The sequence below is a fragment of the Lontra canadensis genome, unplaced genomic scaffold (genome assembly GCF_010015895.1).
Source record: "Lontra canadensis isolate GAN:19392208 unplaced genomic scaffold, GSC_riverotter_1.0 scaffold88, whole genome shotgun sequence".
NCBI lineage: Eukaryota > Metazoa > Chordata > Mammalia > Carnivora > Mustelidae > Lontra > Lontra canadensis.
This window is the reverse complement of record NW_022631082.1, coordinates 5,800,532-5,821,759: the sequence shown is the minus strand read 5'-3', so window position 1 is coordinate 5,821,759 and position 21,228 is coordinate 5,800,532. Positions and strand designations below refer to the sequence as shown.

Here is a 21,228-nt window from a genome sequence, read left to right as displayed (position 1 = left end):
ACACGTCCCGCCACGGTTCCCTCTTCGGAGGCTGCTCTAAGACAAGCCAGCCCAAAACGGGCACCAGGCAAGCCCAAGCTCCCCAGCCCTCCAAGACAGAGTCTCCCACAAGGCCAGACTGCCTAGGTCTACCCTGAATCTGCCTGTGGGAGGCTGGGAGACCAACTACGAAAATAACCTCAGGACACTGGGGTAGGGTTGGGGCGGGGGGGGGCAGGCAACAGACACAAGGAAGAAAAGTCATGAAGCAGTACCTTGGGAGTGCTGGTCCATGGGGCTTGGCGGAGGCCCCATCCCTGCATGGGCCCCCGACCGCATCCCCATTCCCTTCATCTGGTTGTAGCGGGGATCATCCGACATGCCCTTCTCATGCATGGACTCCATTGGCTACAGAGGGGACAAGGACAAGGCAAACTCAACAAGGGGGAACAGGAACAGCACGCAAAGTGCCATCTGAGAGTTCACTGCAAGTGAGAATGTCCACCCAAGGTCGCCCCGGTGTGTAACGGAATCACTGATGTGACCAAGCAGCTTAGGTCCAAGCCGTGGTCCTGGCACTGACTAAAGTGTCAAGCAGATGCAGGAAACAATGTCACTCGACAGTGGGCGACCACCTAGGAGCCTAGAGGTCTGGAAGTGAAGGGACAGATGGATCAGGGCACCAGAAGAGTTTCGGATGGCCAAAATACCGCACAGAAAAGACATGAGCTCCTGGAGAGGAGCTGTTTTGGCTGGGACACCAAGCTCCCAATTAATCGTCACAAGGAGACCTGGTCACCACCGATCTTTGGATCAAAAACCCTCTTCCTTGGGAGACTGTAAATGAGAGGAACAGACAGAAATTTCTGCTTGCAGGTATGATTACACTACGTTCATGTCCTCACTGATCTGAGATCGGTCTCCAGCCCATTAGCTGGGAGTAAAGGTGTCCGTGGCATAGCTCTGTTCCTCCTAAGAGGCACATTGGACCTCTGCACAACAATGACACCTAATTTCCTTCCAAAGGCTCAGGACTAAGTACTTCCCAGACTAGAATAGCTGGTAAAGGGGCCATTTTCCGGGACCCTTCCAGGGCACTCTGCTAGGCCCCGGTTGGCAGGAGTATCCTGGTCTCTGGGAACTCAGTCTAATGGGGAGCCCAGGAAAGTCAGCTACAGCTCAGTGTGCGCCATGAGAGAAGCAAGAGAGGAGGAGGAGAGGGCGCTTGGCGGGGACCACAGGAGCAGCTTCAAATGCAGGAAGGGGGAGATCCTCGGGAAGCTGACACCTCTGCAGGCGAGGGGTGTCCCACTGCCACGGCCTCCGGCCCCCGGGCTCCTAACACAGCGCAGGGCAAAGGCCAGGTGTCTGGCAGACATGTGGAGTATGTGCAAGTGATTCCAAGAGGAAGAAACAAAAGGGGCAGAGAGGGAAAGAGGCTGTGCTGGAGAAGCCAGACTCAATTTGGCCGGGGTGGGGGCGGGGGGAGGTGGTCAGATCACCAACAGCTTCCCAAAAAGGAAGCGACAACATACTGCTGACAGAAATGTGTGGGGATGGGGAAGGCAAGGAGGACAAGAAGAATGTGAGTGGTTCCACCACTGACTCGGTAACTGACCATCTCTTGAGACTCCACTTCCTCGTCTGTAAAATGGGCACAGCAGCCTACACCTGCTGGGCACGGGGAGAGCTAAGCGGAATGGGTATGAACACACGGACGGCCCCGGGAGCGAGGCTAGAGGGGTCAGCAGAGACCCCTCGCCTCTAGGCTGCACCATGTCCATCTTCCATGAGGATCTCTTGTGGTCTCTGAAGCTTGAACATGGCACTTTCTCCTTTAGATGGTGACACAGATAGGAGGATGTTTCCTTGTTTTCCCCAACCATCACCCAGGAACACAGAGAGAAAGGAAAACTATTTGTGTTAAGAGGTTTTTTTTCCTCACCTCACCGGCCAAAGCATCTGATCAATTCCGAAAGTCGTCAGGACAGTGAGTGTGTGGCACCCAAGTGCAGGACAGAGTGGGGACAGAGAGCACAGGTGAGCAGAGGCACCCAAGTGCAGGAAACCATGTGACATAAACCACCTTTTAGGGATTTGGACATTTTTATTTGTTAACAAAAGGCAACTCTGGAGCAGTGGGACCACATCTCCCGTGTGGGATGACGGGTACCAGAGACACAAGGTGGGAAGGCTGCTGGCTTGGAGCAGAAGGCCGGATGCACTCTCCATCCTCCCACCTCCGATCACAGGGTCCCAGTCAATCAGGGCAGTGGGCACAGGCTCCCTACCTTGTGCATCTGATGCATGTTGTCCTGAGGGTACCCTCCAGGTCCCTGGGTCGGGATGGGGTGTCCTGCCGAGGGAGGCCCCGGACTGGGCCCCATCATGCTGTGCGCAGAACCCGGTGAGGGACCCGGGCTAGGGCCCAACATGGCTCCAGGGGAGGGGCCCGGGCCCGGGGAAGGGCCTGGCCGAGGAGTTCCACCCAGGGGTGGATCCGGAGTGGACATCTTCACAGGAGCTGCAGACAGTGGTCTCCTGATGGAGAGAAGTCCTGGTCAGTCTGGGGGTCATGGCCATTACCAGGGCGTCAGAGCTGGCAAGGGAGGACCCCAGGCAGTATTGTGAAAAGCACCCATTTGACAAGGAGCTGGCACCTTTGACATGCAACCCCCAACACCCAGAACTTTCTCCTCCATTCTTCTCACAAATGAGAACACATCAGGCATATAAACTCAGACCAAAATCCCCTGAGAGACGGACAGGACTCAGGAGGTGGAGGTCCACAGCCACGGCCCCACCTGGGGTCTCACTGCCCTTGCTGTTCTGCTCACAACCAAGACAAGGTCTCAGGGCAGCGGTGATACGCCCTTCACACCTAATACCTGCCACCTTCCTAATAACAACAAGGGAGAGCAAGACTAAGGTTCAAAGTCATTGCCAGCAACAGTATCCAACTGGGCCTCCGGAAGTTCAGCAAATACAAATATTCCCAGCAAGCGATGCTAGTTTTACACTTGGGACAGTGAGACCAAGTTTCCTTTAAATTAAATGAATGGGGGCCCCTGGGTGGCTCAGTGGGTTAAAGTCTCTGCCTTCAGCTCAGGTCATGATCTCAGGGTCATGGGATCAAGCCCCGCATCGGGCTCTCTGCTCAGCAGGGAGCTTGCTTCCCCCTCTCTCTCTCTGCCTGCCTCTCTGCCTACTTGTTATCTCTGTCTGTCAAATAAATAAACAAAATCTTTATAAAAATAAATAAATAAATAAAAAATGAATGAATGGAAGTCTGAAATGCAGGTTCATTTAGAGAAAAGTATTACACAAGTAACAGCACTCTGATATCTGAAGCAGTTCTACGGTGATATTCAAGTATCTGAGGTTAAATGAATGTTGCCGAAAACTAAAAACTGATACTCAGGAACCATAACCCAAAGCCTCTACGAGATCCAAAACTACACTACAAAAAAAAAAAAAAAAAAAAAAAAAAAAATCTAATGATGATGGTAAATTCTCCTTGCCACCACAGGGCCATGAGCTGATAAATTTTACATATGCTTTTTATAATGAGAGTTCAATGTTCAGGTAACCCTTTTTCTGTTGTGTACTTATGTATATATGGCCTTAAATATGATTCCCTTCAATTTCCTAACTTCTTCCGTGAGGACAGAGTAATACATCTGCAGTGCTGAAATGCAGAAAACACAGAAAAAACACAGAAACTTAGTCACCCGGCATCCCACCAGACACGGAGGAGAAGCGCTTACCAGCCCCGCAGAGAGCAACAAGCCACCCTGCTCTCCTTACCCCTTCCCAGCAGGGCAGGGGGAGGTGAGGAGTACAAAGAAGGGGCTGGGGGTTTCCTCAGAGACATGGGACACCACCAGAGCCATAAGGATGGAGCTGAGGCATGCAGGGTGGGCCCTCTCAGGGTGGGGAGAGCGGCCCTCATGTTGCCGCTGGGACCCCATGTCCTGCATCAGGCTCTCTGCTCAGCAGGGAGCTGCTTCTCTCCATCCTCCCACTTGCGCTCTCTGTTACTATCTCTTTCTCTCTCTATTAAATAAACAAATAAACCTTTAAAAAAAATGCATGGTACCTCTAGAAATTTACTACCTCCACTCATAGCAGGACTAACTTCATCAATGACATACAGAGCTCATTGAAGATCCCGGATGACATCAAAAAATACTTTAGTGCCAAACAGAGCTACCCTATGACCCAGCAATTGCCCTCCTAGGTATTTACCCCAAAGATACCAATGTAGTGATCCAAAGGGGGACCTGAACCCCAATGTTTACAGCAGCAATGTCCACAATAGCCAAACTGTGGAAAGAGCCCAGATGTCTGTGGACAGATGCATGGATGAAGATGCAGTATATGTATATGCAACAGAGTATCACTCGGCTATCAGAAAATGAAATCTTGCCATCTGCAATGATGTCGATGCAACTAGAGGGCATTACGCTAAACAAAATAAGTCAATCAGAGAAAGACAATTATCATATGACTTCACTTCTATGTGGAATTTAAGAAACAAAACAGAGGAGCAGGGGCGCCTGGGTGGCTCAGTGGGTTAAAGCCTCTGCCTTCAGCTCAGGTCATGATCCCAGAGTCCTGGAATCGAGCCCCACATCGGGCTCTCTGCTCAGCAGGGAGCCTACTTCCCTTCCTCTCTCTCTGCCTGCCTCTTTGCCTACTTGTGATCTGTCTGTGAAATAAATAAATAAAATATTTAAAAAAAAAAAAGAGAATCCTGATCATAGGACACAAACTAAGGGTTGCTGGAGGGGAGGAGGGGAAGGGGATGGAGTAACTGGGTGATGGGCATTAAGGAGGGCACACGATGTGGTGAGCACTGGGGGTTATACGCGATGATCAATCACTGAACTCTACCCCTGAAACTAGTAACACACTATATGTTAATTAATTAAAAAAAAAATACTCTTGGGCCAAAACATGGCAACATCTACTGTTGAGAAGCACGGAGTTTCACAAGAGGCATTTATTTATTTACTTATTTATTTATAAAGATTTTATTTATTTGATACAGAGAGAGAGAGTGTGAGAGAGGAACACAAGCAGGGGGAGTGGGAGAGGAAGCAGCAGCAGGGATCATGAAGAAGTAGCACGCTGGGATCATGACCCGAGCGGAAGGCAGAGGCTTTAACCCACTGAGCCACCCAGGTGCCCCTGATCAGGAATCTCTTACTGTTAGTCTCCCTCTCTGATTTCGTCTTGTTTTATTTTTGCCTCCCTTCCCCTCTGCTCCTTTTTTTTGGTTTTGTTTTTAATTTGACAGACACAGATCACAAGTAGGCAGAGAGGCAGGCAGAGAGAGAGGAGGAAGCAGCAGGCTCCCTGCTAAGCAGAGAGCCGGATGCGGGGCTCAATCCCAGGACGCTGGGATCATGACCTGAGCCAAAGGCAGATGCTTAACAACTGAGCCACCCAGGCCCCCAAGAGGCTTTTAAAAAAGGGCACACGTTTCAGAAGCTGTCACCTCTACAGCGTCAGACGGAGAGGAAGCACATAAGTGGACGGGTCCAGCAGCAGGAGCAGACTCATTTCTGGACTGAAAGACACGTGAAAGACACGTGACAGTAAAGGGACCCAAACAGTACAGGCACCATGCAAAACCATCCTGAGCAGCACAGTGGGCCGGGCTCTGCCCCACACAGAGGCGCCCAGTTGGGGTGCTGGTACATGCACGCAGATAGACAGGCCGGCCGACCTGCAGCAGCATGAGGTGGGGGGAGGGCAGGGGGATGGAACCGGAAGCAGCGCTCTGGTCCTCAGCATGGCACAGAAGGAGGAATGTTTTATTTACTTGTACCGGGTTTTAGCCCATCTCAAGTGCCCTGACTGTAGGGGTACGGCTGGATGAGCAACACTCCTGCAGGGCACCCCTGCTCCTTCCCATGGAGATCACCCTCCCAGGGGCAAACAGTGCTTTGACTCTGTCACTCTTTGGTGGGTTCACTTGTTACTGAACTGCATCTGAAGAAAAGAAAAATACAGTAGTATCCTTCTGCTCCTCCGTGAGGGGCATCCCTGTTGGGGGGCGAGGGGCATTCATCCTTCGTTTCGAGTCCGCTCTCCTGTTAGCGCACTCTGTGCTGCCGGGTTTCGGCCAGCGTGATTGAACCTGCTATGGACAATGTCACTTGGCCAACATAGGCACCCATTTTCCTTGGATATCCAGGAGAGGAATCATTCGTCATAGGAAGGAATAAATTGAGCTTTGGCAAATATTGCAAACTTTCCGAATTAGGACTACAATCCCACATAACCGCCACCCCCACAACAGAGGGGAAAGCATTCCAGTTCCTCTACATCAACACTGACACTTGGTGCTGTCTAACTTGGAACCGTTCCGGTAAGTGCACACTTGTACATTTTAATTTGTATTTCCCTTGCGACTAATGGTGCTGCGCACCTTTCTGCACGCCGGCCACTGACATACCCACTTCCACAAGGCCTTGTTTTCACTAGAGTTTGACTTGTGGATATGTGGTTCCTCTCCCAGGTTTGGGCTCACCTTTGTAGTCTCCTAATGGTGTCTGTGGACACAGAGAAGTTATTTTCATGGCATCTGATCTAACAAGTTTGTTCTTACATGGTTACTGGTTTTAGAATCCTGTTTAAGAAAATTTTGTCTATCAGGGCACCTGGGTGGTTCCGGCAGTTAAGCGTCTGCCTTCAGCTCAGGTCATGATCTTGGGGTCATGGGATCGAGCCCTGTGTCAGGCTCCCTGCTCAGCAGGGGGTTGCTTCTCCCTCTCCCTCTGCCCCTCCCCCTGCTCATGCGTACTCTATCTTTCTCTCTCTTCCCCTCCCCACAATAAATCAAATCTTTAAAAAAAAAAAGAAAAGAAAATTTTGTCTACCTGAGATAATAAGAAATATGTATTTGGTCTCTGCTTCAGTTTTAGACTAAAACCCCTGGAATTTCCTAAGTGGTAGGGGTGTCTTTTGTTCTAATGAAGTGACTCGTGGTGGGCTCCGGGACAGCTCCAGGATCGGCGGCCAACTGCCAGAAAGACCAAGCTATGATTAGAGGGTTGGAACGTTCAGCCCCACCCTCCAAAGGAGGGGAGAGGAATCGAGACGTGAATAATCAATCACGCCCACAAGATGAAGCACCCATAAAATCTCTCAGCTAAGAGGCCAGGAGAGCTTCTGGGGTGGGGAACACATCCACATGCTAGGAGGGTGGTGTACCCCAACTCCATGGGGGACAAAAGCTCCCAGGCACAGGATCCTTCTAGACCTCACTTTATTTACCTCTTCTTATGGCCGTTCATCTCTATCCTCTATAATCAACAGGTAAACATATGTATCTCCTTGAGTTTTGTGAGCTGTGATATCAAATAAACCTGACGAGCAGTTCATAAGAACCCCATCCGTAACCAAGTGGGACAGAAGTGTGGGTAGCATGGGGGCCCACTATTTGGGACTGGCAACTTAAGGGGGGAGCAGTCTTGTGGGACTGAGCCTTTAACTTCTGGAGTCTGCACTAGCTCTAGGTAATTAGCATCAGAACTGACATGTAGGAAATCTGCAGAAACTTGCTCCGGATGGAAAACCCACACATTTGATGTCCACGGAGGAAACCAGTTTTCCTTTACTATCTCAGGGTCATGGAGATAAGAGGAAGGAAAGAGACATTTTAAAATCCAGAGGGAGTGTGACTTGCTCCTGCCTCCTTGCGATTTACAACTGCTGAGAATACAATCAGTGACAGAAGTAACAGGGAAGATGACCCAGCCAGAGGAGAAGCAGGGCTGTGGGCCCATTTGGGGGCAAGGACTGAGATTTACTCACTGGGCCCTGCTGACAGAGGGGCCCCTAAGGCTCACAGGCCCCCCAGCATCTCAGTGAAGTTGCTAGAGTTACAAGGCCAAAGCCACCGTGAAACTCACTGAAGTGCAGCCTGGACCGAGTTTGCACTCTCCTACTGGCCAACCACATGATACTAGATGAGTGACTTAACCTTCCCCAGCTTGTCCCCTCCTCTGTAGGCTGGAGAGGAGACCAATCCCTCCCTCGGGTGTCACCAGCATCACCTGAGCTAACACAGGCAAGGCATGTACAGGCAGAAAGTAACACCACCCTGCTGGCAAAGTCAAGGGCCCCCACATTTACTGAGCAGTTGCTTACTGCTTGTCACTACTGACCCAGAAGCAATATGCAGATTAAGTCCTTCCATCCTCTTTTTTTTTTTTTTTTAAGATTTATTCATTTACTTATTTGAGAGAGACAGTGGCAACGAGAAGCAGAGGGAGAAGCAGGCTCCCTGAGAAGCAGGGAGCCCGATGCGGGACTTGATCCTAGGACCCTGGGATCACAACCTGAACCAAAGGCAGATGCTTAAATGACTGAGCCCCCGAGGTGCACCTCTTCTCTTAAAGAGAAACACAGTAAACAAGCTTCCTAACTTAGCCTACCCCACAGGACAAAACTCAAGCGATGCTCTTGTCCCAAAGCGTTCAGGAGCAAACTCGGGAAGTAAAGGCTGCACAAGGCGGCTCTGCCAAGCTGGGGGAGGAACAGAGGTTGCCTGAAGGCCACACAGGCCCAGTGCAAAAGACCAGCTGTCACAAGTGATGAGATCCACCCTGGCAATCAGCGGGCAGGATCTGAGCTACAAACTATCCTTTGCCCTCTTGGATCCCACTGCCACAAACGCGGTGCTCGTATCCATCATCAAGCTCCTTTTGGCCAGTCAACCTTCTTAAAGGGCAGGGGTGGGCCTGCCCCTCTTGAGAGCTGGGGAGGGTCTGGAACAGGGCACTACGGTGCTCCAGCAACGTGTCTACTCAGGAGGGCTTGCCAAGCTTGGCCAGAAATTTCAGAAGCGAGGTGGGATCTGAGGGCAAACAACAGCCCTCTCCCTACCGCCTTCTTCACTCATCACGGAACACCTCTACCTTTCCCACACAGTAAACTAAGGATCTGGCATTGTCAGCAAATTCCTAGGGTCCCCAAGGTCATCCTATGGTCTTGAGGGCTTCAGGGGCTTCCACTGTTCAGACCGGACTCCTGCAACAAGTCCCACTATGACAAGTCACTTGGTGTCTGGGCTGGGATAAAGAAGGTCATTAAACACAAAACTGAAATCCATCCCAGACCAGAGAGCCACACCTAAGCAGATGAGAAAAGTGAAGGATGAGGGGACGGAGGGAACAAAATAGTGAAACCACTAGCACGTGTATGTGGGAGCCTAATCGAGGAGTGTGTAGCCTACAGGTTGGGCGTGTCTGGGGGCTCCATAAGGAAGGAATGGAGCCTGGGAATGCAGGTAGGCAGCCTAAAGGACTGTGATGGGAAGTAAAACTACTCTGGGGCAAGAACCAAAAACCTGAGAGCTAAGACATTCAGTAAGCTGCAAGATGAAAACCGGTTCCCAGGGCCAAGGGGTCTGGAGGTGACGTGGCCACATCACCTTGACTTCTCTCAGAAGCACCCCAATCGCTGAACAATCAGAACCCCCGCACAATCCATGCCCCATGAGGCAGCTTCATGCACACGGATGTGAGGACGTTCCAAGAAGAAGCAGAGGAAAGAAGGGAGCATCGATGCAAGGTGTGCCCGACCCAAGCCCCACTATGCTAACCGTAAGAACAGGTGCAGGTTCATCCGATCGTAGAAGCCAGCTCAGAGAAAGCTCGCCGAACCGTGGTTGGCAGCAGCCAGCAGCTCTCTTAGGAGGTACGTGAAGGGGAACTGACACTTTCCACATCACGGAGCTCTGGTGTTTTTTGTGTGTGTTTATTTTTTTAAAGATTTTTTTTTTTTAAGATTTTATTTATTTATTTCACAGACAGAGATCACAAGTAGGCAGAGAGGCAAGCAGAAATAGAGAGGAAGGGAAGCAGGCTCCCAGCTGAGCAGAGAGCCCGATGCGGGGCTCGATCCCAGGACCCTGGGATCATGACCTGAGCCGAAGGCAGAGGCTTAACCCACTGAGCCACCCAGGCGCCCCTGTGTGTGTTTATTTTTTTATGATAATCTTCTATTAGTTTTGTAATCATATTTTTAAAAAATGCTAAAATAGGGGTGCGTGAGTGGCTCGGTGGGTTAAGCCTCTGCCTTCAGCTCAGGTCACGGCTTCAGGGTCCTGGGATCAAACCCTACATTGGACTCTCTGCTCAGTGGGGAGCTTGCGTCCCCCTCTCCTTCTGCCTGACTCTCTGCCTACTTGTGATCTCTCTGTCAAATAAATAAGTAAAATAAAATCTTTAAAAAAGAAATGCTAAAACCAACCAACCAACCGATCAGAAAAATACCTGGGAAATAAAATACCCAGAAAAGATGCCCAGAAGTACCTTTGTGGAAATTAAAAAGATGAAAGGATGTGAGGATTGCATTATTTTCTACTTTCAACTTCATCAAAATTATCATTTAAAATAGAAACATCTACTGACGTTCAAATGCGGAACCAGACTGCTTGAGGAGTAGGTCTAGTTTCTTCTTTCATGCCACCCCTTGCTTTTCTCTTATAAAAAAGAACAGTGGTCACAACAGGATGGATGGATCTAGAGTATTATGCTGAGTGAAATAAGTCAGTCAGAGAAAGACCAAAACCATATGATCTCACTCATTATGAGGAATTTAAGAAACAAATGAGCAAAGGGGAAAAAAAGAGAATTTAAGAAACAAAACAAATGAACAAAGAAAAAAAAGGGACAAACCAAAAAAACCAGACTCATTAACTATAGGGAACAAACCGGTGGGGCGGGGGATGGGAGCTGGGGATCCCAGCCCGCACTTACCATGCTGAGCACTGAGGTAAGGGAGGGGTAACTGTTACATTACTATACTGGACACCTGAAACTAATACAACACTGCTTGTTAACTATACCAGAATGAAAATTTTTTTTAATAAATAAATAAATAAATAAGTAAAGTTAAAATAAAAAGAACGGTGGTGGCCAGCCACTGAAGCAGGACAGACAGCTAATAGGAAATTGGGACCTTCTAAAATCTGCTTGCTAAGACTATGTTTTTGATTTTGGGTTTTTTTCTTGTCTTGTCTGAAAACCAGCACTATACTTAAGCTTGGCCCCAGGAAAGCTGCGACTTTGCTTTTTGGGCATGGAGGAATTTGTTCCCCTACAGTTTCATCAGCAGACACACTGTGGTCCCGCCGCGCCAGGGTACTCACATCGGTCAAGGAGCTGGCCAGGATGCCTTCAGCAAAACCGGTCTTATTTGTTACATGAAAACTACAAAACGAGGTTTCCCCCAATACTCTACTAGGAAAACTGTCCATACCCGACCAGACCTGGCACACTGGTCCGTGAACCTGGAAGGACGTATGAGATGAGGCACCTGCCGTCTTAGGGAACATACGGAAAGAGCTTATTCCTGACAGTGCTTCCCCAACACTGGCTGCTCAAGCTGGCTGCCAAGCATTTTCCTTGCAATATAATTAAGCAGCAAAAGCTTGCCCTAATTTAAAAAGGAATACTCTTCAGAAACAAAAAACTTACGTCACGATAATTAATTACAATGTCTTATCGGTTCTACCTAAAATGCAGACATGCCCAGTCTGTCCGTTACCAAGTACCGTAGTTCCTCCTCCCACCAGCCCGCCCATGCAGGTTTCGCTTTCCAGTCTCAGTTACTCAGCCCTGGTCCTCGAGCAGACGATCCTCCTGCTGAGTTTCGCCAGAAAATCAATAGTAGCTTAACTCTACGTCACAACGCCTACATCGCTCACTTCATCTCATCTCATCTCACTGGCATTTTATCATCTCACATCATCACAAGAAGGGCAAGTACAGTACAATAAGGTATTCTCAGAGAGAAAGAGAACATCCACGCAACTTATATTACACTGTTATTGTCATAAATGTTCCATTTATTATTAGTCATTGTTAACCTTAAAAATAAAATTGTCAGGGGGCACCTGGGTGGCCAGTCGACTGGGCGGCTGCCTTCAGCTCAGGTCATGATCCCGGGATTCTCGAATCGATTCTCGAATCGAGCCCCGCATTGGGCTCCCCGCTCAGTGGGAGCCTGCTTCTCCCTCTCCCTCTGCCTCTCCCCCTCCTTGTGTTCTAGGTCTCTCATGCTCACTCTGTTCTCTCCAAGAAATAAGTAAAATCTTTAAAAAATAAAAAATACAATAAAATTTCAGGGGCGGCTGTGTGGCTCAAGTCAGTTAAGCATCTGCCTTTGGCTCAGGTCATGATCTCAGGGTCCTGAGCAGGGAGTCCACTTCTCCCTCTGTCCCTTCCCTGGCCTATGTGTGTGTGCATGCACTTTCTATCAAATCAATAAATAAAATCTTCAAAAAAACCCAAAAACCAAAACAAAAACACCGGGGCGCCTGGGTGGCTCAGTCGTTAAGCATCTGTCTTTGGCTCAGGGCATGATTCCGGGGTCCTGGGATCAAGTCCCACATCGACTCCCACATCAGGCAGGATTCCTGCTTGGCAGGAGGCCTGCTTCTCCCCTCTCCTACACTCCCCCCACTTGTGTTCCTTCTCTCGCTGTGTCTCGGTCAAATAAATAAATAAAATCTTAAAAAAAAAACCAAACGTGTCAGTTAATTCACCTGCAAAAATGTATGCGTTCAGGAGTAACAGCGAACTATAATCTGGGACAAGCAAACTATGGCAAAACCAAAGGCAAGTCCAGAGAACAAAGAATGCTCCTTTATGGAAGGAAAGGGGGAAATCAGGAGGGCTGTCATAAACAAGAAGTCCGCTGGAGTAAACAGGGAGTTCGAATTGTAGTAGTGTCTCACTGGCTGGGCGGTTGCGGGGGCAGAAGAAAAAACCTTTCTTTCTCAGCGGGGGCAGTAAAGTACTGTGACCTGCAAGGTGACTTCCAAGTAGGTCTGTTCCTGTAGGGTCTGCAACTGACGACTGGTAGGGCTCGAAAGCTCCTCTTCCTGTCCTCCTGATTCCGTTTAAATGAGGTTTCCTACTATCAATTTTCACATTGTTCATCTCTTACTGTGCCTCATGTATAAATTAAATTTTACCATAGCTATGTATGTATGTATAGGAAAAACAATACAGATAGGCTTCAGTACTATTCATGGTTTCAGGCATCCCGGGGGGGGGGTGGTCTTGGAACGTATCCCCCACAGATAAGGGGGTCTTACTGTATTATTTTTACACCAGGGAATTATGTATCATCATATTCACTGGAATCCAGACCTCCTGCCCGCTTAAAAACTTTTTTTCTTTCACTTGAAACCCACTGAAGAGGACCTCCTCATCTACAACACATCACAAGATGTGAACCCATCACAACGACCAAGCTTGTTTTCTGCCCTTGGGGAGTTCATGCTCTAACCCAGCAGGGAGACAGGGTCTCCACTGAGAGAATTCAAACACTGACCCACCTATCCACTACACGGGCGTTTTCCAAACTCTTCTGACCATGACCTGGAGTCGCGACATGACACAGCAAACACACATCAAGTAAATCCAACCAGCTTTACAAATCTATCCTGACACCCCCAGCCCCTCCTGTTTAATGCAGAGAGACTCTCTTCTTTTTAAGGCTGGTCAAGCCCCACCAGATGGATGTCAAGTCTATGACTGCCGGGTCTGCTGAGGTACCTGCCACCTGTTCAACACTGAGAACGACACCTAACCTGCGGACAGGGTGGGTGGTGCTTATACCACCCAGTGTCACTTGCAAAAGGCCCTCCCAGCCACCTCAAATACTGACTGAAAACCTACTCTGTGCTGAACAGGGTACCAGGTATCAGGAATGCAGCAGCCAATAAAATCCCTGCCTCATGGAACTGACAACTGAGTGACAGAGGCAAGCACACAAATAAAGATGACATGGTATTCCTTGTGCAGGGAGCGGGGAGATGCCACGAACTTGTACCACGAAAAAGTCAGCAGGGGTAACAAGCTAACAGGACCAACCATGGTGGCCAGGGATGGTCTCAGGGAGGGGATACCCTTGAGCAGAGGCCTGAGGCGGAATGGGAGCCATGGGAGCCATGACGGACGGGCGAGCAGCAAGTACAAGGGCTCGGAGTGGGACCAGACTGGAGCAGGAAAGGGGGATGTGGCAGCAGGTGAAGTCAGAGATGGCTGGGGAGGGCAGATCACAGGCCTGGAGGGCAGGAGTCTACTCTAGGTGCAAGGGGAAACCGCTGGAATGTTCTGGACAGGGCGGTGACATGGTCTGATGATGGTTTTAGAAGATTTCTCTGGAGATGCTGATGAAGAGATGAAAGGTTAAAAGCAAGAAAGGAGTCAGGCGCATCTGGACTTAGGTCATGATTCCAGAGCCCCGCATCGGGCTCCCTGCTTTGGCAGGAAGCCTGCTTCTCCCTCTCCCACTCCCCCTGCTTATATTCCCTCTCTCTCTCCGTCTCTCTGTCAAATAAATAAATAAAAATCTTAACCAAAAAAAAAAAAAAAAAAGGGAAAGAAAGAAAGAAAAAGAAAAGCGTCAATGGTGACCAAGGTAACCAACAGGGCTTCAGCAAGCACATGCCCTTTGAAATATGAAAGGTGGTCCTTCCTCGGGGCTGACCGGCCTTGGAGACAGATTTGGCAAAGCCCAGCAAGGCTGGATTTCAGCTCCAACTTGCATCCCTTGGTTCAGTATCGGTGACTGGAGGTGCCAACCGGGAAAACTACAGGGTAAGAGAGGGTTGGAGGGAGGAACAGAGGGGAACGGGGTTTTCTGCTCAGGAAGGTTCAGTCACTGGTCCAACATCACTCCAGAAGTAGAGTCCTGCCTCAAGTCTGTCTGACTCCAGGCTTGAGGAACTGATTCAGGCTGAGGATCAAGAGGCAGAGGAAAGCCTGAAAGGGCGCCAAGTGTGGGCAGAGCGGAGCACTCTGACAGGCAGAGGTATCCCGGCTGCGCTCCCAGGAGGTGGGCTTGGCTTCGCACAGCAGGTGGACTCCCGGGCTTCAGCGTCACCATTCAGACAACAAGAGCACCCACCATTCTGCTTCACTGGGACTTTTGGTGCAAGTCAGGGTGACCCACATCAAACCCTGTCCCCTCCTGTAACAGGTGAGCCTGCAACTGCCGCGCAGCCACCTGCTTCCTGAGCCAGCGGGGCATGACTTACCAGCAGAAAAGAGAACTTGAACCATCCCAAGGAGCCATTTGAAAGCCCAATGCTACTAAATCCAGGGTCCGGCCTCCTTTCATCTCACACACACCTGGTGAACTTCACGCTGATCAAAACCCACTGTCCCCAGGAACAAGTATCCACATGCCAAAATAAAGACATGCCCCCTTTATAACAAAGTAACAGTTCCAGAGGGAAACACTGGGGCCCAGTCTAGCCCCACAGGCTTCCAAGGGGTCTGGGCTAGTTTAAGCCCCGCGAACAATTACCTGTGTTCTAAAGAAAGCCCCTTCTCTAAGGGAATTGAGAGGGAAATCGATGCATCCCTTCCTTTCTCTCTGCCCTACGAAATCCAACCACCCAGCAAACCCAGCTACATCTGGCATACCCTTGAGTGCCTTTCCCTTACATGAAGGTGATTCACGGCCAAATTTCTCGTGCCCATCAAATCCACATCCTGAAAAAGTAGTATCATCAGCATGCAGTTAACAGAAAAATCCAATGCATCTCTCAATGAGCCTTATACTTCTTAAGGATGATCTCCTTAATTTGACAGCAATGGCAGGTCCATTTAGCCTCAGACTCGACTCTGATGTGTTCCTCTCAGACATTTCCCCCCAATATTCTAGCAGCTGTCACTTCCCGTTTTATAGCAGGGAAGTAATTTTGCACATCCCCCTAATTTTTTATTTATTTGTAAAGGTTTTACTTGTTTGTTTGGGGGAGGAGGCCAGGGAGCGGGGAGAGAGAGAGGATCTCAGGCAGACTCCTTGCTGAGCGCAGAGCCCCAGGCTCAATATTACAACCCTGAGATCATGATCCGAGCTAAAACCAAGGGGAGACATAACCGACTGAGCCACCCAGGCACCTATAGTCTTTTTTAAACTCCAATTCCCTCTTAAGTGTTCCAATCAATGTTACAAGTTACAAGGAAATATGTGAGATGGAAAACAAACATTTGATATTTTCAAAAACCCATGCCACCAAACACACTTCTTTCTTTCCAGTGTATTATGGTGAAAGTGCAAGCTTACAATTTTTAAATTATGAGAAACAAAACATAAGAGTTGATTCCTTTGCTACAACTTTGAAAACATACAGAACTATCATCACAGCAGAGCAAAAATATATTCTGTATCTCAACCGGCCAGAACATTGTAGGAATTCTAATAAATGACACCAGCTACCAACTGTTCAGTACTGTGTGCCAGGCGCCGTTCTAAGCACTTTACAGTTGTCACTGTTGTTTAGACCTTGCAACAATCCTCATAGTTGGTTACCATTACTGAACTGTCCCCCTTTACAACTAAGGAGATGGCTATGATTGAATGAAAACAGGGCCCTTGTCTGCCTGTTCCCCGCTGAATCCCCAGCCCCCATCAGGGCCTGGCTCGTGGTAGGTTCTCAATGCCCATTTGTTCAAACGAAGAATGTGAGGCTGGGCCATTTCTTGCACAACGGTGGGGGGCGCCACTCATGTAGTGTTCTGTCTACGGCGGTCAGTGAGAATGGGTCCCTCTGTGCCATGGCAGCCTTAATGACGGAGGCCAAAACCGGCTGACACATCTGAAGACTCACTAAATGCCAGGAACTGTCATCTCTATTTCTCTAAGGCACCAAGAGGGAAAGTGGTAAAGCCAAAACCCAGAAGGCTGAAGAGAGCCCTTGGTGAAGAAATATCCCTAAATGTCAGTTTCTTCACCAGCAGAATGTTGTTTTCACCCAACACACCTAATCCCTCCCACATCCCATAAACAGCTAAGACAAGGATCGGGTCTACCTCCCAGTGTTCTGAGGGTCCAAAAGGAATGATAAGGGTATGTGGCACATGAAGGAGCACTTATTATTGTCATCATTATATACGAATTGATTTTTTAAAAATTAGAATATATATAACGAGCACATCAAACCTGAACTTCCTGGGATATAGGAGGACTCCAAATTTTGTTTTGCATTCTTTAATAATTCACACACACACACACACACACACGCACGCATAGAGAACATTAACTACTTCAATAAACTGAGTGCTCACTATATGCCGGGCACTGCAGTGTGTTAAACAACTTCCCATATCATGTTTTCAACCCTTACAACAACTCTGGCAGCATTGCTGTCATACCTGTTTCACAAGTGGGGGGACCTACTGGTGAATGCCTTGCTGGAGGTCAAGCTAGGATTTAGAAGGCTGGGTGTGAATTCAGGAGGTCTAATTCCAGAATTAGCAGTCCTCACCACCACCCATACTAATCACCACCCCACACCCTCGTTCCCAGGGATGTGGGCCTGGAAAGTTAAAAAACCAACACAAGCAACTAACATTTATTGCTTACAACCCAAGCCCAGTCCTGTGCCAAGCATTTCATGCATGCACTAACTCCATCCCCCACAAGGACTCTCCTTCATTCATTCCACAAACTCTCGCTAAGGACCTAGTAACTTAGGGCCAGACCTAAGTATGGGCCAGACCCGTATGGGCCAGACCCAGAGTACGCTCCAGGAGACCATGCAGACAGACATGATCCCTGCCATGCTGGCCCTCAGAGAAGGATGGATGTGTAATTACACAATGGGGTAACTGCTACACGGAAAGGATCAAGGCGATATGTGAGTGTAGCAGTGGAGAGCAATGACTGGTCCAGGTGGTCACATGCAAGCCTGGACATCCTTCCTGATTCTGAGAAAAAGCCCTCTCTTCCACCAACCTCTCTGATCCCATTGCTCCCCTGTGCATCCACTGTGCTCCTCTCACAGGAAGGGTAATGAGGATCACATGATAGGCCACGGGGAGTTGTTCCCACATTTACCATCTGTTCCCCTACAAGACTAGAGAGGCTCCTAGGCCATTCAACCACCAAACCATCTAACACCCAGTAGGGACTCACAAATATTTGCTCAACATAAAGGAGGAGATTGGGCCTGATGGTAACAGCAGTACTTCCCACTTGCCAGGAACCATTTTACAGGTTTTCACCAACTTCATTTGTGGCATTATCCCCATTTCACAAAGGAGGAAACGAAGCAGTTCAGAGAGATTAGGCTATTTATCCAAGGTCACACAGCTAAGTGAGTGACAGCCCAGGGAATCAAACTCCATTCCGGTCTGTCAACTGAAACTGAAAACTTGTTTCAAATTCCTAGGAAGTGGCTCTTACACTTATTTCCTAGTTTCCTCCAGGATTCACTGGGGGGAGGGGGGAATCAAGACTGGTGTCTTCGTGAGATCAGCACAAAACACTCTCCTAAAGGCCCACGTTTTTAATAAAAGCCTTAATCTGGAAAATCAATTGAAGGCGAAAGGATGCAAAACAAAAACAATGCTTTCAACAGCAAACAGTTCTACCCGTCCTCCCCCACTTGCTCTAGACTCTCCACTTCAGGGCAAACATTTTGAAGTCACCACTTGCAAAGAATTGGGGAGTTATTTACTTTTCTTTGAAAAATCTAGAATACGTGATTTTTTTTTTTTTAAATAAAATGTTAGGTAGGTTAACCCAAAGGGAATGCTAAGGCTCGTTTCCAGGCGACACTGAACTCATCTGGGGGGTTTTCCTACTGAGCTCCGAGCGCAGCCTCCCCAAAAAGACAACATTCGGGTCGGACCCGTTACAACGTAGCCAGAAAAGCTCCGACGCCTTGCTATTGTTGCTGCCGCGACCGACACAGCGACCCGGGGACGGGACCCCGGCCCGCAGAGGAGACGGAGAGCTTTGTCCCGCGACCCCGGCGAGAGCGCGCGCGCGGCCTCCACGCGGCCCGGGCCCCCACCCCACGGCCCGCGGATGCTGTAGCCGCCGCGGCCTCGCTACGCTGTGGCCTTCCCCGCGCGCGCGGTGCCGGACAGGCTTCTTGACCCTCCGGCGCCGCCGTACCCCAGCCCCGCTCAGGGCGCCGGCGGCCCCCTCCCCCCTCGGCGCCCCGGCTCCATTCAAACCGTCCTCCCAAGCCCCGCGCCGCGCTCCCCCCGCGGCCCGCGCTCCTTACCGAGAGCCGCCGGCGCCGTCGCCTTCCCGGCGCCGCCCCCGCCCCTCCGCGCGGGGCCGGGGGCAGAGTGGGCGTCTCGCCTCTCCTCACGAAACAAAGAAGCCGCCGCCGCCGCCGAGCGAGGGTAAGTCTCGCGCGCGCGCCCGCCCGTCTCAGCCGCCCCCCCACGCCGCCCGCGCACCCGCTGCGCGCGCACCCGCCAACTCCCCACCCCCCCGACAATCGGCTTCTCTCGCTTCCGCCGCCCGTCCGGCCCCGTGCGCGCGCCTGTCCGCCCTTCCGCTCCCAGTGCGCGTGCGCGTCCGCTCGGGCCTTCGGGGACGTGGGCGGGACGAGAAAGAGCTGGCGCTCCTGATGTACCGCCCAACTCAGTCGGGGAAGGTCTCGCTCATGCGCACCGGGGTCTTCGTCCTCACGCTGCGTCCTCACGCCGCGGAGCATGCGCAGAGCAGGCGCCACTGCGGCGGCGATGGTGGTGGTGGTGTTTCTCGCGGCTGTGACGGGAGGTTGGGGGAGGGGACGGAATGGCGGCGGGGTCTGCGGGGAAGAGTTGGCCGAGGGTCCTTGAGACTCGGCAGTGAAGACCCGAGGCCGTGCGTGAGGACGGGAGGCAGGCAGCCTGGACTGGGGCTGAGACTAGCTGGCTCTTGAGACAAGGGCCGGTCTGGGAGCTTTTATTCATTTCTGGTCGGGGGATGGCGGGGTCTGTTGGGCAAGGCCAGGTGGACCTCGATCGTGGCTGCCTTTTCGTTCGCACTTACCTAGCACTGTCCGTTTGCTAAATATTTTTTCGACCTGCTGCTAAGCCCCAGACGCAAGTTTTGTGGCACCGCATAGACGAAGCAACCATGTTAACCGTTGTTGAGCTCTGCTAGGAAAGCAAGCAAGAGGCAAAAGAAATAAGTAGAATATATTGTGTTGAGATGGAAACATGGACAGTCGTGGGAATTTTATTTTAATTTTTTAAAGATTTTTATTTATTTTATTTTATTTATTTGACAGATCCCAAATAGGCAGAGAGGCAGGAGTGTGGGGGGCGCTGAGCAGAGAGCCCAATGCGGGGCTCCATCCCAGGAGCCCGAGATCATGACCTGAGCCGAAGGCAGAGGCTTTAACCTACTGAGCCACCCAGGCGCCCAGTCGTGGGAATTTCAAATGGGGCAGCCAGAGAAGGTGTCACTGGGAAGATGTATGAATCAAAAGGTGAAAGCAGTGAGGGGCAGAGCCTTGTTCTAAGTGCGAAGGCCCTGAGCCTCTAGGCTGCTTCTCTGTGTTTTGAAAGTGTCTCCAGTGCCACATCCTTTAGTCCTGCAAGTGGGCAAGTGCTCCGCAAAGTCAGGGCCCACAGCTTGTGACTGTCCCTATTCCTGTCTCTCAGGCCTGCTCTTACTCATTTTCAGGTCTCAGCTGACAAACCACCTCAAGCCTCCACTGCTTTTGATCACTGCTTTTCCTTCACATTTCCTGGATGCTCTGTTTATTGTCTGTCTCCCTCCTCTCAATTTAATGGCAAAGATGTTACCAGTTCTAGTCACCAGTGAATACCCACCGTCTACATCTACATAAATCATACATAAACCAAGCAACTTGATGTTCTCCTCCCCTATGTACATGATACTTCAAATTTTTTTATTGAAAGAATAATACAGATTGGCTGCCAATTAAGTGGATATCATACCAGCATCAGCTCATTGCTTCTTTCTAAGCCGCTTGCAATAGAGGATAGACAGATCTCATACTGGAGTCAGAAAATACCTGAATTTGAAACCTGACTCCATTGTCAGTAGCTGGGTGATGCCAGGAAAATTTATTGGACTCACCTACACTTTCCTTTTCTTCACCTGTGCACTAGAAACAAGCATGACACTCACCCCCACAGATTGGTTAAGAGGAATCCATGAAAACAGACCACCTGGAAGTTCTCTGAACCTTAGCTCATAATATTGAGTAATGCACAGTAGATGGGCAAGTGGAGTCTGAACCTCAGTATCTCTCCCTCAGGTAGTAGTTAAGTGTCCTTGACTTGCTAAACACGGAGGTGGTCCCTGGCCTCCAGTGGTGCACTGAGCAGACAGTGTTCCTGCTGATGGTGTGGATAGTACATGAGCTCAGCTGGCTGTCTCCCATGTTGACCAGCTAATAAGTGATAGGAAAATGTAAGTGCAATGGAAGGAAAGCCCCGGGTGCAA

At 49.9% G+C, this 21,228-nt stretch overlaps 1 protein-coding gene across 7 annotated transcripts in view; it reads right to left on the bottom strand.

Moving 5' to 3' along the window:
• The window catches only part of SMARCA4 (SWI/SNF related, matrix associated, actin dependent regulator of chromatin, subfamily a, member 4), an 89,404-nt gene extending 70,242 nt beyond the window's left edge, over nt 1–19,162 (bottom strand). For all 7 annotated transcript variants that reach the window (XM_032884036.1, XM_032884038.1, XM_032884039.1 and 4 more), the window contains exons 1-3: nt 19,040–19,162; nt 2,271–2,520; nt 255–387 (exon numbers count right to left, since the gene is read on the bottom strand). In XM_032884036.1, the coding sequence (XP_032739927.1) occupies nt 255–387; nt 2,271–2,492 (355 nt within the window). In that variant the 5' untranslated portion in view covers nt 2,493–2,520; nt 19,040–19,162. The remainder of the gene's footprint in view (nt 1–254; nt 388–2,270; nt 2,521–19,039) is intronic.
• Between the last annotated feature and the right edge of the window lie 2,066 nt (nt 19,163–21,228).